The 13,641-nt window shown below is 45.8% G+C and overlaps 1 protein-coding gene across 41 annotated transcripts in view; it reads left to right on the top strand.

Annotated features, from left to right (window-relative positions):
- The window catches only part of Ablim1 (actin-binding LIM protein 1), a 282,612-nt gene that overhangs the window by 236,848 nt on the left and 32,123 nt on the right, over positions 1-13,641 (top strand). For 25 of the 41 annotated variants that reach the window (NM_001362445.1, NM_001362446.1, NM_001290813.2 and 22 more), the window contains 2 exons: positions 9,560-9,637; positions 10,251-10,406. In NM_001362445.1, the coding sequence (NP_001349374.1) occupies positions 9,560-9,637; positions 10,251-10,406 (234 nt within the window). Of the gene's footprint in view, positions 1-999; positions 1,084-4,594; positions 4,643-9,559; positions 9,638-10,250; positions 10,407-13,641 lie in introns of all 41 variants that reach the window. The other 16 variants (XM_017318175.2, XM_006527028.4, XM_017318172.2 and 13 more) reach the window with 2 other exon arrangements.

The following is a 13,641-nucleotide window of genomic DNA, read 5'->3' as shown; positions in this document are numbered from 1 at the left end:
TGGCTTTTGTTTTCGAAAGAATCCCGCATCCCCCACCCCCCCTTTTTCAAAAAACTTCATCCCTGATGAAGTCTTTGTGCGGAATGGAGAGGAATGTTAATGAGGCCAGACGGAATGGGCCAGGCATATTTTCTCTGTAAGGATAGCTGCAGTTTGCAGAGCCTCTCCCTAAAATGATCAGAAAACAAAGCAAACCCTTGAACACATCTCCACGGAACTCTCTAGGGAAGCTTATGGAAAAAAATGAATAAAAGATTTCACTGGCTCTGGCCAAGAGGAATGGTCTTCCTTTGTTTTGTCCCTTCCGTAAGCTTTGCAGAAAATTGCAGTGCTTTTCTCTCCGTGATGCCCTCCCTGGGAGGCAGGCTGGCTCGAAGTCACCATCATCCATAGGAAGGGGCTGGCCTCACCTGAGGGAAGTGGCTCCGGCCCAGAGTTGGGGTATAGGCTGATGCTGGTGAGGCTTAGAGTGGGGTACATTTTCAACAGAGGAATTAATCTGGAGTGCCTGAAGGGTGTGTCTACGCACACTTCTTGAGCCAAGATTTCCTGGCCTTTTAATCACATGTCAAATTAGAGCAGTTTCCATAGCAAAATGAAAATGTTTGAAGACTCTGAGCAATGCCAGAGTGAGCCATGTTCTTGATATTTAAGAACTCACTCACAGGGCGTTTGTAATGATGGTCTTTGGGTCCCTCCTGGGGCATCTTGTCCTTGTGCCATAAGCACAACAGTGTCAAAATAATTGCAAAGGACTCAGTGAGGGGGTCAGGATATAGATAAGAATATAGTAGATAAATATGCTGTGATTTGGAGACCAGTTGATATTCACTTCATAGGGCCCCAGATTGACCCCTGAAGCTGCACACATGTCCGTCAGTTGCTATTTACTTAATGCTAGTTACCATTTTCCTTCAGTCCTTTTATGTATTCTTCATAGTATTTCTGAATGAGGCTATTTTAAAATTCATTCTTCCTTTCTCTCATGTTTCATGGCAGCCACCAAACATCCCGCGCTCTTCATCCGATTTCTTTTACCCCAAAAGTCTGATTCGTCGCACAGGACGGTCCCCAGCTCTGCAGGTTGGCGCTGTGTGGCTTAAAGCGGCTGTCCTAGGCCCAGGCTTCCATTGCTTCCCCTGATCTCCCTCCCCGACCCCTCCCTAGGCTGCTTTTATCTTCTAACTTTCTCAGCTCCTGTAGAAGGTAGCGGCTTTCCTCACCCCACAAGTGATCCTCACACCCCCCACTTGGTTGGTTTTCTTCTCTGATGGATGCTTGCCTTCTGAGCAATGGCTGGACTGATGTTTTGATTAAAGCTAGCACGCCGAAGCTGCTGTTTGATCTTGTGCCTTTACATTTGTTCACTGAACAAATATTTTCCACACACTCAATACAGTGCTGGGCTGGAAGCTGTGTATCTAGCTTTGTAGGGTTAGCAAAGACACATGGGTGCTGGAGAGATGGCTCAGCGGTTAAGAGCACAGTGACTGCTCTTCCAGAGGTCCTGAGTTCAAATCCCAGCAGCCACATGGTGGCTCACAACCATCTGATGCCCTTTTTAAAAAAAAAAAGAAAAAAGAAAAGAAAACAGAAAGGACACACGGTGAAATAGACTCGGAATTCGATGCAGAGGTGGGTCGTGTGGATCACGGTCTTGGGGATGTCAGATAAGGAGTTCCCTAGGGGCAGTTCTAGGATAGAAGCAGCCTGTAAATTTGAGGACAGATAAGATTGAAATGTGAAGGTGGGGAGAGCTGGGCATCTGGAAGGGCACCTGGAAGCTGGGAGCTAACGGCAACAGTGCCCACAGTGAGGGGGGAGGAAGAGAAGGGGAAGCCAGCCAAGTCCTGCAGAATTTCCAAAGAATTCCTATGAGACTTGGTCTCATAAGACCTTACAGGAGAATGCTGACACGCCTCTCCTCCAATACACCTAGGTACCTTCCCCAGTCTCCCCCTCGGTGAGAGAGGAACTGGTATTGAAACCCAGGTTGCTGTGAGCATATTAGCCATCTTCTCCCCACTGTGCTCAAGTGGACAGTGACAGAGAAACCAAGGGCTACCAGGGTGTTAACTGCTGCCTGCAACAGGAGCAGGGGGAGACTCTGAGCACCTGCGAAACCACAGGCAACTTTTCGCAAGCGACTCCCGTGGGCCCGGATGAAACGCTTTCCAAATCTCTGCTGCAAGCCAGCACCTGTTTAATCTGTGTGCCTCCACCTCCATCCTGAGCCTTCCAGACCCTCACTGAGGATGACAGTCTTGGGGGCTTCCATTTTTACTAAACCATCACGTTAGAGAAGCTGAAGGTGGAAGGGACCCTTTAGAGAATAGCCGCTGAGGTTTTGTCTGTGACCTGAGGCTGACAGCAGACCACAGGCTTGCAGAGCCTGTGAAGAGCAAGGCACTGCAGGCTTGAGCTCTTCAACTCCAAGCCTCAGGCCCTGCCCCGTGGTACCTGCCTGGTCACCAGCCTGGTTAGCATAGGATCTTTATTCTATTTTTAAAGTTCGACCCAAGTGCAAAGCTCCAAGAGACAACAGAAGGGAAGTTTCCTGAAACTGCAAGAATAGCTGAAGGTTGTCCCTGCTGCCAATGGGCCTGCTTAGAGCAAGCTTCCCTTTCAATCCTAGTACATTCTTCACTAGCACTATCCACCTCCCTCATTGATGCTTTAGTCAACTGATGCCTTTTTCCTGAATTGAGGAAAAGCAATATATCAAATATGGAGTTTAACTTGTTTCTAATTTGTGGGGCAGGGTACTCTGTCCCCTTTAGTTTAAGAAATTTGGAGCAGAGAGATGGAGCTGGGGACCTGTATTTAATAACATCTCCTCCTCTCGCCTTGTTCTAAAGGGACATCTGATTCCCATTATTCAGCCATTAAAAAAAAAAAAAAATCAATGAAGTCACCATTAGCTCCACTCAGAAAGTTGTAAACAGCTTAGGGACCCAGCAGAGAAAGCATGATGTTTGTCAAGGTTTCCTTCAGTGGTGACAAGCGATGAGGGTTGCTCACCAGCATCTTTCAGAAACCTGGGAGCCGCCAAAAGCTCCAGCCACTCAGAGCCTTTAAGCCCCTTTCACCGGCACAGCAGCCCTTTGCACCGTGTACACGAAGCAGCTGTGGTGTTAGGTACATCTGCTCCTTCCCTCTGGGGACAGTTGGGACTCCACACCCCAGAAATAAGACCTGGTTTTTGCTGCAGAACAGCCACCTTCTAAAACAAAAATCATTTTTAAAATTTATATTTAGAGTCACTCCTTCCATCCCTCTGAATTACAGGTAAAAGTTAAAAATTGAAACCATGCTTAAGGGAAACACGCTCTGATCAATTACTTGAAGGAATTAGCCCCGTGGGAGCAGCAGAGACATTTGCACGTAGGCCAAATGTTAAGCATTGCTGACTCATGATAACCGGAGCACACAGCATTCTCATGGCCAAGTGTGGAATAGCCTGGCATGGGTCACCTGCATTCAATTTATTTTTTAAGATCTATTTATTTTATGTATATGAGTACACTGTCGCTGTCTTCAGACATACCAGAAGAGGGCATCGGATCCCATTACAGATGGTTGTGAGCCATCATGTGGTTTCTGGGAATTGAACTCAGGACCTCTGGAAGAGTAGTCAGTGCTCTTAACCGCTGAGCCATCTCTCCAGCCCCACTTGCATTTATTAAAAAAAAAAAAAAAAGTTCTCCTGCTGCTGTTCATTGAAAGCAAAGTCATGAATTGACCAAATGGGCACCAGGCAGTTTCCTTCTGGAACCCATTCATTCACCTGCATGTCTTGCAAATCTATGACAGACCAAACAGAACCCCATGTGTATTTTCCCAAGGAGGTGGCTATCCAAGGCTCTGTGTGTGTGTGTTTGTGTGTGTGTTTTGTGTGTGTGTGTAGAACAAGGAAGCCACATGGTGTCTTAGTCAGGGTTTCTATTCCTGAACAAATATCATGACCAAGAAGCAAGTTGGGGAGGAAAGGGTTTATTTGGCTTGCACTTCCATACTGCTGTTCATCACCAAAGGAAGTCAGGACTGGAACTCAAGCAGGTCAGGAAGCAGGAGCTGATGCAGAGGCCATGGAGGGATGTTCTTTACTAGCTTGCCTCTCCTGGCTTGCTCAGCCTGCTCTCCTATAGAACCCAAGACTACCAGCCCAGAGATGGTCCCACCCACACGGAGCCTTTCCCCCTTGATCACTAATTGAGAAAATGCCTTACAGTTGGATCTCATGGAGGCATTTCCTCAACTGAAGCTCCTTTCTCTGTGATAACTTCAGCTGTGTCAAGTTGACACAAAACTAGCCAGTACACATGGCTTGCGATCTCATTAATGTCACTGCAGTATTTCCTGCCTTGTTGCTGGTGTTTGCTCAGCAGACAGTCCCACAGAGACAGCCAGACCCTCAACCTTAACAAAGGTTGATGGTGCTCCTGAAATAGTCTCTGGTTGGCAGGTGTGTGTACCTAGGGGTTCTTTCTTCATCTTCCCCAAGCACTAATGGTTTCCCTGAAGGAGTTCGTTTCACCTCTTCCTTCTATGCAGTGTGTACAGATAGATTCTAAAAGGATTCCTTCTTCTGCAGCTTCTGTCGCCACCCTGTCTGATGAACTCCAACAAAAACCCCAGGCAGGTACTGTCACCCCAGCAGTGCCACCTTCTGCCAGTAGCCCTACTAGGTGCTCCTAAGATCTTTGATCTGGTTACCCATCACCCTGTAGTTTCTCTCCCCTTCTTAGAGCATGGCTTTAGATGGAGGGAGCCTTTGCATCCATGTGACTGCTGAAGGGGGCTGGGAGTGGGGCAGCAAAGAGCTTTCCAGCTCTCTCCTAAGGTAAATAACTGGTGATGTCATTTCTCCACTTACAAATCCAGAGTTCTGCTAAGTGCTTAATGCCTTAAATATAAAGCTTGTGGTAAATTGGAGCAGAAACACCGAAACTTCTTTCACTTTACTCCTACTTACGATACTGTAGCTCTGCTATGGTTGCACCGATAAACAAAGGGATCGAGTGATAGGCAGTTAGAAAGCTTTTCAAAGGTTTACTGGGAACAAAACCCATAGATAGATAGCATTTTCAGCATCCTGCTGCTGAGCAATGATGACACAACCTTTTGCTCACCTGGTCATTTGAAGTGAGTTTTTGGTATACCAGGGAGGTCTCTCTTCATTTACAAAACAAAACAACAGCACCTTTCTGAAATCAAAAGTGAGGGTGGGAAACCTGCTGAGGGAATCAAACGCAGAGGAAAGTCCTTCCTGAAGGGCAGAGTGAGGTGAAGGACTAAGTGAGGACGGTTCTGTGCAACTGGGGTCCCTGAGAAGGACGCTCCTTCCTGCTGTCAAAGATTAAACTATTTGTCCAATCTCCTCAGAAAAACACTTCAAGAGACCACAGCCATACACAGCCCTTTATCTACCCGTGCTCTTCCTACCCACCCCACCTGAGTTGTAGCCTAAGAAAAGTCAGCTTTGTCTTTCTGACTCCGCTTGTAAGCTGTTGGGTTTGTGCTGGGTGGATACAAAGTGTTTAAAGGAAGTGAAACAAATGTGTTTTCTTTCAGCAGCTGCTACATCTAGCAGTTTCCTTTTCTGAGTAGAGGAGGGAGGTGGGCGGTCTTTGGGCTAGAATTTGAAGTCACCTCCATGTATATTATATATGTATAATATAGACAAGAGAGTGGTTTTTCTTTCCCCATCTAAACACTTGGAAGGCAAACTAGTAACAAAAACTGCTGACCAGTGAGTTAATGAATCCAGTTCATGCCAGGTTGCCAGGGGACACGGGCATCTGAGTTGAAGTGAGTAATGTAGGCTAAACATGCACAATGTGGGTCACCTCTAGGATTTAGACACCATCCAGTGAGGGACACTGGAGGTAATAATAAGGGCTTTTGAAGAGACAGCGCTCAGGAAATGAGGGCTTCCAGGTTGAAGTGAGTTTTGATTCGGGTGGTAGTGTGCTACATACTGGAGAACTGGGCCTGTCAGGCACCGTCTTGGTCACAGTGCCGAACCTTGTAGCCATTAGGGGGGAAAAAACATAGCTGGAAAAATAGGATGGCTTTGGTTTGGTTTTTGGTTTATATATATATTTTTTGTGGTGTTTGTTTTAATAATAAGATGATGATTTATAACAAATACTAGATGTTTCTAATTGAATGTCAATTTCTGGAGGCTGAGGCAGGATTTTTGAGAGGAAAAGTATCAGCTCGGGGTCCCCAAGACCGAGTTCTCAGCACAGAGGAGATTTATTTGACCCAGAGGGACAAAGATGCAGGGAATAAAAGACAAAGACAGGAGGTAGAAGAATAGGAGAGGGGGCAGGGATATTTATCCTGGAGGACAAATGTCTGCCTCTGGATAGAGAGGAAACTGACATGGCCCATAGGCAAATGGCAATTTATAAAAGATAACCAGGAAGCCCCACATTAGGATGGACTGTTTAATTTTAATAGAGTGTGTTAATTAGGGCAGCCTAAGGGAGCTTTTGCTGGGCTTCAATACTTTGATAGCTGAACCTCCCTGGTCAGCCTCAAACGGAGGAAGTGGCTAAATAAGGGAGTATAGACTGTGGTGGATCACTTTAGGAATGTAATCTGGTGATTTTTAGCAAGGCAGAGGGCAAGGCTTGCCAGAGCCATGTTTGTGAGCTGGCTAGAGTCTCTTCAAGAATTATACATGCAAGGCCAGCCTGGGCAACTTAGGCTCCTTCTCAAAATATAAGATAGGCGAGGGTTTGGAAGCAGAGCACTTGCCTAGTGTGCACGAGCTGTTACTTCAATTCCAGGACCAATAAGATTCAATACAATCAAATAAAATGATAAAATAAGTTCTTAACATTTAGGATAAAACCTCCAAAGATGATTGTTCAGCTTTAAAAAATAATTTTACCATCATAAAGGAAAATAATTGCCATGAGGTGAACCAGTCTACAATGGCAAAAAACAGTGTCCTTCAAGCCTTGAGCAGAGTCCATGGGACAGCAAACCCAGAACCATTTGGCAGACAGCACATGGTGTTAAATGCTAGGGATGAGCCACGGGTAAAAGTCACTGTGTATGAAGGGATCGGAGTCCCTCCACAGGGTCCTCAAGGAAGAGGGCACTGACAGCTGCAGGCAGGAAAGCACCCATAACTGTGACAGGTCTTCCGACAAGCCGGGACACATTTGACTTTTTAAGTTCTGTAGCTGCAGCCAGTGCCAGATAGCCCTGTCTATGCATCTCACACGTGAAGAGAATATTCTCAGTAGGTATGGAACACAGGTAACTCCGCCCCTTAGGATCAGAGACCAGGCGCAACGTCTGGGAAATATTGACCACCTACATATGCCTGGCCAAGCGCCTGGAGCTGTCTGCCTCCGCTCTCACTCAGCCCTGGAGACGTAATTGTCCGGAGTTCTGCCTTCCTAGGTCACCCAAGTTGAAAAGTTGAAGAGCAAAGTTTTTAAAAAAGAAAGACTTGTGTCGCCAGGATTTAAAAGAGCGACTTGATTCCAGAAGCAGACTTTAACCTCCATATGTTACGTGTAGCTGTATTTTGTCCAGTGTAAAGGAGGTAAGGATGGGAAGTCATGTGACCTCCCGACCAATGAAGAGACCCCATCTCAAAGGAGGCTGACAACATTCCTGTAGATGATGCCTGAGGTTGTCCTCTGGCCTTCATATGAACACATACATGTGTCACACACATACATACACACACATATACACACATGCAAACACATTTGCATGTGTATTATCCCTTCACACATACATGCTCACACACACACATACACACATACACACATACACACATACATCCTAAAAACACATTTGCATGTGCATTAGCGCCATACACACACACACACGTACACATTCATGTGTGTGTTGCTTTGTTCGACCCTTATGAGGGGCAACATCTTTTTTTTTTTTTTAGGAGCCCGTATTTTGCTTGTGCCATGTCTGTATTTGGGCTAGGAAATGGAACTTGAAACCAGACATATTTGGGCAATGTTAGGAAATTCAGGATATTTCTCAGTGAAATTCATTGTTCCTGGTGACCTGTCAGTCTAGTCACAATTAGAGGAATGCACGGGTTCATACCAGGTGTTGGGGAGAAAACTCAGCTTGTCCAGTCAGACATACCTCCTCCTGGCTGTGCTGTGATTTCTCCTGCCACCTCTACTCAGCTATTTCAGAAGTCCCAGACAACCAGAGACTAGCAGCTTACAGCCTCTGGCAGGCCCTGCCTTTCATAGTGAGTCCAACCACTGCTGCCCTGAGCTGGCCCGGTTGTCTTTGTGGTCCCTGCTTCAGACATGAGCTACTCAGTGCCCTGAGTCCAAGTTCTTGTGGGCTCTTTCTGTCCTATTCGAGGCACTGAACTGAAGTCGACTGTATCAGAGAGGAAAGGGGCCTGTTCCTAGTTTAGCTTTATAGGTGTTACTCCCCAGGAAGTAGTACATAGACAAGAGGAAGACTTTCATGAGGGCTTTGCTTTCTTTATAGAATGTTCCAGAACATGCCAACCAGAGATAAAAAGCCATTGATCCTGCTTTGTACCTCCTCTTCCTGCCCCATACCCAGCCTCTTCCATCTTTCCAGAGGCTCATCACCCCCGCCACACACACACACACATACACCCACCACAGGGACTCTGATTACACTCAACCCATGTAATAAACCTGAGTATACACTTACCATTAAAGGATAGCTTGTTTCTTCTTCCAAGTATTTATATCTCTGCGCACTGTTTCTCTAATAAAGGGGGATCCAGGGCAATGTGAGGAAATCAACCAACTTCTCATTAGGAGTTAATTCACGAAGGAAAAATTAGGGTTGACGATGAGAGACAACAGCAAGGGGAATGGTCTGTGGGCTGAGGAAGAAGTGGGAGGCCTCTGAGGGGGTGAGTTCAAGGTTGGAGGAAGAAAAGGAACCAACCAAGGAAAGTTGGTGGAAAGAGCGAGTCAGGCTGTGAATCAGCCAGGATAAAAGGCTGGAGGCAGGGACACAAGGCCTGCTCTTGAGAGGGCAGGTGATAAATGACAAGGAAGAAGGAGACTGGGACCTGATACTGAGGCCCCAGCAGCTGTGATTTCACACTAAATTGGCCACCGAGGCAAAATCAGCACTGTGACAAGGAACCAGGTTCCACAAAGGTTTCTCTCTTGAAATAATCCCCATGGTGCCAAGAGGACAGAAGGAGGGCAGAGGTGAGCAGGAAGCCCGTGAGAGGCAAGGAAAGCCCAGGGTGTGCTCTGCTGTGGTTCTGAAGACTAGAGCTGGTGACTGGAGCTGGGACACTGGGCTGACATGGAGCTGGACTGAAACGCACAGCTTCAAGATATGCTCTAGTTTCAAGCCCAAGGTTCTGTAAGCGACAAGGAAGTGAAAGGGCCATGAAAGCCACCTGGACATTTCAGGCCCTTTCCTTCAAGGGTATACCTCCTGTCCTACGCCATGCTCACGGGTCTCTCCTTTCTTAGCTGGTTGAGTTTTCCATGAGGCTTGGGTGCCTGGGCTGTTCAGAAGTCTGACAGGCCACTCGCTGTTTATTTTGCAGCCCACCAGGACCTCCTCTGAAAGTATCTATTCTAGACCAGGCTCCAGCATCCCTGGTTCACCAGGCCATACTATCTATGTAAGTATCACTTCCAGAAGGGACACTTGGGGGAGCAGGTGGGTCTGGGATTAGAACCATCGGATGGAGAAGCCAAGAAAGGAAGCTGATCCCCTGGGATCCTGTTAGAAGATCCCAAAGGTGCAGTCACATGGTATAGATAGAGCTTAAAAGCTTGTTGCACCTAACATGTGTGCAGATATTTGGGGGATTAACTGCCCATTTTATAATGCTGCTGCTGATGTTATTAAATTCTGCCACAAAGATATTTACATATTTAGTTTATTCAATATACAGTACTTATATTTAGCTATCTGAAAAGATTTATTGACCATCTCTTTGAGTTTTTTCTCTGTGTTGAGAAACTATTCTGAAGGTTGAAATATTTCTTTATTCACTAAATTCTATACACGCCCATTCTAAGCCATTGATGATATTTTATTTTTAAGCGTGATTAATAGACGCGTTGATTAATAGGGGCATTGATCCTTCCTAAAGGATGTGACATCACGCAGCAAGGCGTTTGGCTTGGTTTAAGAATCCCATTTTAAGCAAGGCCGTAAATGGCACTGAGGATAATTTCTCGACAAACTGAAATAGAGGATTAACTTTTCTCGCTGTTTAACTCTGCCAGGCAAAAGTAGACAATGAAATCCTGGATTACAAGGATTTAGCAGCCATCCCCAAGGTCAAGGCGATCTATGACATCGAGCGTCCAGATCTCATTACCTATGAGCCTTTCTACACATCAGGCTATGAGGACAAGCAGGAGAGACAGAGCCTTGGAGAGGTAATGGATTCCCAGGGATTGCAAACAATATGGCCATCCAGTGTCCCGTTTCACTCACCTCTAATAAGAACCACTGTTTGGGACTAAGCTATGTCAGACTTTGCCGACACTCTGAAGGGCTCTGTACCTGGTGATGTGAGGGACTCAGAACCTATCCCATGACCTCCTAAACGAGGGTACAGAGAGGTAAGAAATTAGCCGTTTGGGCCTGAGGTTGCATGCGTGTGCGTGCGTGCGTGCGTGCGTGCGTGCGTGTGTGTGTGTGTGTTGGGGGCAGGTTGTTAAGGGAAGGAGGTCATACATAGGGTATCTTGGACTTCAGATAACTTGGAAGTACATTTCTAGGGATCATGAGATGTAAGACCTCACCCTTAAATTTAAGCAGCTTCAGTTTCTGACATGTTAATGGAGGATGAATGGAGGGGAAGGCGGTATGGCTGAGCAGATAGCTGGGGTTCCTTGAATGGATTACTGGGTTTCAACCGAAGGTGTTAGCACATGCTGGTTTCGATTGTCATGTGACAGTCACCGTGATCCCAGTCCCTTCATCGGGAAAATAGGGTAATGACAATCAGCTCCTTGGAGATGCTTATATGGATTCAAGAAACTGAAGAGCAACGAGGAGGGGCAGACTTGCACATGCTCAGTGAGGAGGGGCAAACTTGCACATGCTCAGTGAGGAGGGGCAAACTTGCACATGCTCAGTGTGGCTGTGGCCCCTGCTGTGGCCCTGTCTACGGCTCACTACAGCTCAGTGTGCAGGCCTGACCCTCTGCTGGGCCAGAGTTTCTCAGCCTAGAGGGCTCTCTCCCCTGTGCTAGCTCCTAGGGTTAGAGGTTACCTACTGCCACCTCGCACCCTGACCATACGCTGTTTCCCTCAGCTCCTTCAATTTATTCTAATTTTCTCACTTACCATTTTGTTTGTTTGGTTGGTTGGTTGGGTTTTCAAGGCGAGGTTTCTCTGTGTGCTTTTGTTGTCCTATAACTGGCTTTGTAGACCAGGCTGGCCTCGAACTCATGGGGATATGCCTGCTGGGATTAGAGGTGTGTGCCATACACCCAGCCCCTTTATTTATTTTCATTGTTATTACAGCTTGACCCTGGAGACTGACAGACCATGCTTTCTCACTGCACGCCCTTTCTGTCTTATTCATTATTTAAGTTGGAGTCATCTGTAACCTGATTGGACTCCATTCAGAGAAATATTATCAAGTAGTGGACTTAACTGGGCCCTCCAGCCAAGGCCAGAGAAGATTGTAGACTGTAGCATCCCACGGTGCCTAGACTTGCATAAGACGAACCAAACACTTGAGGCACATATGTCATGCTAGACTTTGGGATACAGCAGGAGCTTGGAAAATCCTGTCTCAACACCGCTCCCTCAAAAGGCATGAAAATGTGATGCTGGCTTTGATTTGTTCCCAGTTATGCACACTAGTATTTATTGTTTTATAGCAATTTTGTGTATTTATAATTATTCCTCTTCTTGCTGATTCCCAATCTGGGTTTTATTCTAGAACACAGCCTGCATTAAGGTCCCCAGTCTGGCAAGGGACTTGCATTTTTCCCATAGTGCCATCTGGTGGTTTGCTTGCTGCACTGCATCTACAGACGGTTAATTGTCCTGGGCTGTTAGCTACCACTGGATTTCAGAATTTCAGAGGTCAGGGTAACTTTCTGAACAAAGTACATAAAGACTGGCCTTCGAGTCATTGCTCAGGTGTCTTTTTTAAAGTTCAAGACATATATGCAAAAGGGAAATGTTGGCTTTTCGTGGTTTTAAAGGTGCATGTGTGCTGTGTGTACTTTCTTGGGTGGTGTGTGTGTGTGTCTATTATTATTGTTGTGTGTTATTGTTTTGTATTCTTCCAGTACCTTCCTCTGGAGTAGCAAAATATCAAGCAGAAATTTGGCTTGGAAATGAAGTTTAGGTCACTTAAAATCTGACTGCGCCACCTACCTACTAACTCAGGACTTGGAAAGTAAATGTGCCAGTTTGTCTATAAGGAATGAGATCATTAGATTAGACCAATATCTGACATCCAACAAAAATGCTAACATCCCACCTCTTCTCACAGTCCACTGGTATGTGCCAGCGTAGTCGTGGCCTGTGGCTTTCTTTGTTCATAGAGGATGCCCCTTTGGGACAGAAATTAGATACATTAATAAACTTCCTTTGAATGCATGTATCTTGTCACCAAATAAACACTACAAGCTATTCTATTACTACTTCTATCAGTTATGACACTTATTTTGTAGAACCATGAGTTATTTTAAAGACACGGAAGGGATGGGGAGGTAGCTCAGCCGGTGAAGTGCTTGTCACAAAACCTGAAGACTAAGGTCAATTCCCAGAACACAGTTCCCAGTTTGGCAGCATGTTCCTGCCATGTTGGTGCTGGGTGGTGGAAACAGAAGGATTCCTGGGGTCTGCTGTCCAGCAAGTGTGACCTAGTGAGCTGCAGGTCTATCAAGAACGGTCTCAAAAAAATAAATTAATTGAAAGAGACGCTTGACATTGACCTCTGGCCTACTCATACGCACTTGCATGGGTGTATACACTTACATACTCACATGCATGCATGTACACACACATGCACACATGTATACACACAAGTCATACACACATTCATGCATGTACACACACTCACATATGCACGCATGTATATACACACAAGTCACACACATGCATGTATATACTCAGACACTCACACACATGCATGTGTACACACAAGTCATGCGCATGCATGCATGTATACACTCAGATACTCAAACACATACATGTATGTATACACACAAGTCATACACAACATTCATGCACACATGTATAGACACAAGTCACACACACACACACATACACGCATGCATGTATACACAGAGACACACACATAATACTTTAAAGTAAACTTAAAATTTGATATAATTATTGGCATATTTGGAAAGTATATGAGTGGATGGATCAAGCTAACCATTGGCAAGGTCATGCCTAGCTTCTTCTCTCTAGGAAGGCCATCCTTACCCATCAAAGCTTTGAGCCCTAGCGATAGGCTATAGCTCCTGAGGACCATAAGGAAGCTTGGTGAGTAAGGTAGTCTGTCAGCTTACTAATAACATAGGAGAGGACAAATCCTAAAAGCAAGAGGTGCTCCCTCTGAAATCCTCTTTATAGTGCTAGTTAAAGGCCTTTTGGATTCAATTGTAAACATTTCACTCACTACAAAACTCACTCGACT

The sequence above is a fragment of the Mus musculus genome, chromosome 19, assembly GCF_000001635.26.
Source record: "Mus musculus strain C57BL/6J chromosome 19, GRCm38.p6 C57BL/6J".
Classification (NCBI taxonomy): domain Eukaryota; kingdom Metazoa; phylum Chordata; class Mammalia; order Rodentia; family Muridae; genus Mus; species Mus musculus.
This window is presented reverse-complemented; position numbering and strand designations above follow the sequence as displayed.